This window comes from Pavona decussata, unplaced genomic scaffold (assembly GCF_977016875.1).
Source record: "Pavona decussata unplaced genomic scaffold, jaPavDecu1.1 SCAFFOLD_2, whole genome shotgun sequence".
Lineage (NCBI taxonomy): Eukaryota > Metazoa > Cnidaria > Anthozoa > Scleractinia > Agariciidae > Pavona > Pavona decussata.
The window spans coordinates 130001-135000 of NW_028145426.1; the positions used below are offsets into that span (position 1 = coordinate 130001).

Here is a 5000-nt window from a genome sequence, read left to right on the forward strand (position 1 = left end):
AATAACAATAACAATAACAATAACAACAATAATAATAAGAAGAATAACAACAACAATGAAAACCAATAGTAACATGTTTTTCCTAACCTTGGCCGGTCTCACACAAGATATTATACTTGCTGTAGATTGCCTGCGACATATGTCTTGTTACTCCTTTTGTTGGCTTCTGCTTCCTGTCGTGCATTGGATATTTACACGCCTTGGTCGGTCGCCATCCAAGCCCTAATTTATCTCTGTGGCTAGGGCAAATAGTAAAAGAATCTCCCTCTTCGACAAATGCAACTCTTAGTAGGCAAAGTTTCCATTCCGCATCGACACCCTCCGATGTGGTATTCTTACAACCGTTTAGATGACCAGAGATGTCTTTTGCACAGGTCTTTAACGGTGCAAGGGCTTTTTGATCTTTACAACGGCCAGATAAACCGCATTCTTTCCTGTAATAGGATCTAAACGAGTATTCAAAGGAAGCCATTATGACTCACTGGGATTGAAATTTGAGACATGCAATGAACTTACACCTGCAGATGTCAAAAGTCACACTGTCACGCATTTCGTGCAAAACAACAATTATAAAGATATTTTCGCTGGTTTCCATCGGGGAAAGAAAAGTGAATGCTTCATTGAGATTTCCTTTCGGTGGAAGATTGTGCGAGCTTAACTGAACAAAGTTGACACGCGACCAGACCGATGATTCTAAACCAAGCATGTTTTATTCAAACCGTTAATTATTCTATGATGTGAGGTCGTCAACACGTTCGATAACATCTGTTCGGCAATGCAATATTGCTATAGCGTTCGAAGTACACGGACGTAAAGCTTACACACCAAGAGAGATATACCGACCAATCTCCAGGGCAATGATGCTTTGAGTGAGTGACGCTCGCGTCAAGGAATACATGCATGTAACGGGTTACGGCGATTAAGGCCAGTCAGAACGATGGTTACCACTGGTATGGATGACCCTATCTTGTCTTTGTTCAAATTTTCTATGCTCGTTTCCCAGCTGCTAAACAATTTGTGGTCGTAAAATGTGTTGTAAAGTGGTTTTTGCCTTTTTTTTTTTTGTAAAGCAGCACTCTGTTTTAGTCATTTAAACTTCAAGTGATCATAGTTTTCATGTTGACCTCATTTGCATATTGATAAGAGATAAACAACATTTATTCATTATAAATACTGTTATTCCAAGTAAACTTCACAGACTTTTTAATTTTCCTGTAGAAACACTATTTCTTAAGCAATCTATAAATCGTTTTAAATTCAATCGAAGAGATGCCGCATCTCTACAGACATGCAAGCACTCTTGAGGTCCCACTTTTTACACATGAACTGAATAAGGTGAAGTTAAATCAAGCACATAGCCAAACGAAATAAAAAGCAATAGCTAACTCAACATTTTTCTTTTCTTTAAGGCCAGAGGTATCGCTCATTGAAATGTCATTTTATCTCTTGGCATATTACGGTTGTACCAGGTGATTAAACGCAGTGTATATTTTTGGTCAAATTTGAGCACTTCCCACCTTCTAACATTTTGATTGACAGTTCTGCACAACAATAGACAATTGAGCAAAAGTGTTGCATATGGTTAATGTGCTAGTGAAAGTACATAATTGTGCCAAATATCAGGGAAATTGGCCAGGTGCACTGTAGACTCGCCTGCCTGGTCCTCACATGGACTCTCTCTTAAATCCTCGCAGTATGCAGGATATTTGTCCCATGAACCCAGTTTAATGGCCTTAGCTCCCACGAGTCTCCTGTAGCTCAGTGGTAGAGCATCCGAACTAGTAATGTGTTAATGTTTCAATTCGCGAGTCCGTGAATCGCGCTTCATGAGCTTCCTTTTTTTATTTGCGGTTGAATGTTATCAGATCACTTGTGTTCAGGTGCGTAAAACTTACAAGTCTCGGCAAGCGGAAAAAACAAAACAAAAAAAAAGCAATTGAAAGATAACGCTAAGAACCATGTCCTGTGTCTTGATTTTTTCTCACGTCGTTCGTAGCTATAAAATAACTTGTAAAGGGAAAGCCGTCGCTTTTGCTTGTAGCGTTTTCACACAGACTTACTGTATTACGGTAATTTCCAAAGCGTTAAACGGAGTCAGCTCTTTTAAACGGTTCCGTTTAAGCGTTTTCTTTCAAGCGTCAAACGTATACTTGTTTCCTATTGGACGTTCATTCAAGAGCGAATTTTCACCCGAACTTTCGATAAGCAATTTCGAAACTTTGCTATTCTCAACAATATTTCGCTCGAAGAGATTTATTCGCCGGCAGCAATAATTTTCGTTTTGACTGAGACAATACATGCGGTTATGGTGATTCCCCCTTACTCCGTAGTGCTGATAATTTTACCCTCCTCAACCGCTTCTGCTTCGGCCCAACAGGTTTGCTTGATGAGGTCGGCTTCAATCCCCGTTTTGTTTAGTATAGGTAATCACATGATTCCGAGTGGAATTTATAATAAATGAGCACGAGTAAAATTTTAACAGGCTAACAAAATTGCACGAGCCCGCATTTACAAGTGCTCATTTATTCCAAATTGCACGAGAAAAATAATGTGATTACTTGTTAATAATATACACAAAAACTTCAAATGAGCTTTTGTTTATTTCTTGTCTGTCAGCTAATGCTCCGCCTACATGTATTTGATTGGTATAAAAAATGACAACATTGATTGACATACATGTTCTAAGTATGGAAAACATGCTAAAAATACCTTCTCTCTAAAAAGAGCAAGTTTTCAAATCACAAAGCAAACTTTTAAGTCAATGTTAAAAGAAGTCTGAAGTCAATCACCATCCTCGGCATGTTTTCGCACTGACTGGATTCGCAGACAGTCCACCACTGGAGTGTTTTAGTCTGGTTCTCAATGAATTCAACGTTTTTGGTTTCGTCCAAGCCGACATTGAAATCTTCAACAAGATGCTCAAATTACAAAATCGACGTGCGCATACAACAAACACCGCAGATATCCAACAAAATGGTGAAGGAGTTGATTACTCTGGAACGCGAGTACGTGCAAAACTGCGACAAAATTTCACACAGCAAGTGACCGGAAGAAAAAGTAGCTTGCAAAATGATTGCTAATTTTCCATAAAGGCGTTAGGGGGCGGTACTTGTTTGGGTAGCGAGAATATTTTTTCAAGCGAAGTTTTCTCAAATTTTAATTTTCGCTTGCAGGGGATACTTTCAAGAGATACAACTCAACAACGATTTGGCCGATTTCAATAAAATTTGGCCAGATGCTAGAAAAATATATAACCAACAAAAACGTGTCGGGGAATTCGATAATTCTAAAAATGCTTTCCTTGAAAGCCATCTCCGTGCGTTCACTGGTCTTCACTCTGCATGGTTTTCTTGCAGTTTTGAAAATGTTTTGTAACTTTTGAACGAATCGAATTAAGGAAAACCCCGACACGTTTTTTAAACTTTTGGGATCCTGACCTGGAGAAAAAAAACAAACTTCCAAAATATAAAAATCGCATTGAGTTTGAACTCTTGAACGATGACCTGGACCTTCAAGTTCCGACTTTACGGAAAACCTGGGAATTAATTTTCTTGGAAAAGCAATGAAATATGTGAATACCCAGTTCTATAAGATTTAATTTGATATAGAGTTTTGGGTATCTGTGATGTCACTGAGAGGCACTATATCCGTTTAACAGAAGCCACCCCTGAAGGTACACGGTAACCTCAAGATAAAAATAAATGAATAAATAAATAAATAAATGAATAAATGAATAAATGAATAAATAAAAAGATAATAAATAAATAAATAAATTAATTAATTAATTAATTAATTAAAAGACTTTCTTTTAGTGTCCCCAATTAGCACTGTAGTACTAATTGGGGACACTATAAATCAGTAGAACAAATATACAAAGTGAGCGTAACATTTGCAAAAAATCCCAACTGGTGCGAGACAAACCCATTTGCTATTTACAAAGCGTGGTCTTGGTTTTGAAAATGGGGCTACCTTGAAACAAGTTCAAGAGGTCTGAGCCGGACTTGGACCCGGGACCTCAGGCTTACAAGTCCGGTGCCCTTACCATTTAACAATTTTATTGACCAACCTTATGAGTGGATCGTTTGGATCTGCAAGCCAGTGGTAAACAGTTTTGCCTCCTGAAAAATGACAAGAAGACATCGTTAAAAGTCACGATGACAAAAGGTTCCGTTTACAAGTCACGATATATGGTATTTACGTGATAATTTGTGCTAGAATTGTGAAACTACTCATCCTATATGTCCTTCATTTACGTTGAATTTAACTACAAAACTAGATACACTGTTATGCATTGAAAACTCATAATAAGGGCATCACAGGTTTTCGCATGTTAGGTTACGACATCATATCACTGGACTGTTATCGTGGCTTACATTTGAAAAGGGCTTGGATTTCATACTGATACACTTGCCATTTGTCAGGAAAGAATAGTTAAACTTCTAAGGTGGTATGATTTATGCACCCGCTTTTGTGACAATTTTAAGCGCCACTTCCACCTAAATCGTCTCTATAAACATGACGCTTTTTAAAGAGTTACGCGGGATGCTTGAGTCGATGTAGCATTAACTTTGCATTGAATGGCTTATTACCTGTTAGAGTTCGAGATCGTTGATCGTAAATTAAAAATGATGACTTTTTAGCAGTTATTTATCAATCGATTTTATTAGCTGTTAATGATACCGTGAGGCAATAGCAATCTGACAGATACGGGAAATTCTCGTGGTTGTTATGAGCATGGATTACAAACCCTCTTGTCAGCGCTTATTATATTCTGGTTACATACTGTCAGTAAGTGGTTTTCTTCAAGAACTGAACAGAAAGACAAACAGACTCAAAGCTTTCCTAAATGAAAACTTTTAGTAAAAATAATTGACAATCAAACCTTTACTATTTTGTTCTGTCGATAGGCATCACTAGTTCGACAAAATCTGCAGCGTCACGCACCAGTTATGATCTTAAGCTATGATCTCTAGTTTCCTTCGCATTGAATCATACGATCT

General features: G+C 37.8%; 2 protein-coding genes across 3 annotated transcripts in view; both read right to left on the bottom strand.

Annotated features, from left to right (window-relative positions):
* Positions 1-5000, bottom strand: part of LOC146489833 (uncharacterized) — a 204203-nt gene that overhangs the window by 117062 nt on the left and 82141 nt on the right. The gene's annotated exons all lie outside the window — the stretch shown is intronic.
* Positions 1-5000, bottom strand: part of LOC146489839 (uncharacterized) — a 34186-nt gene that overhangs the window by 28195 nt on the left and 991 nt on the right. For both annotated transcript variants that reach the window (XM_085109040.1, XM_085109098.1), the window contains exon 2: positions 4067-4118. In XM_085109040.1, the coding sequence (XP_084965166.1) occupies positions 4067-4118 (52 nt within the window). The remainder of the gene's footprint in view (positions 1-4066; positions 4119-5000) is intronic.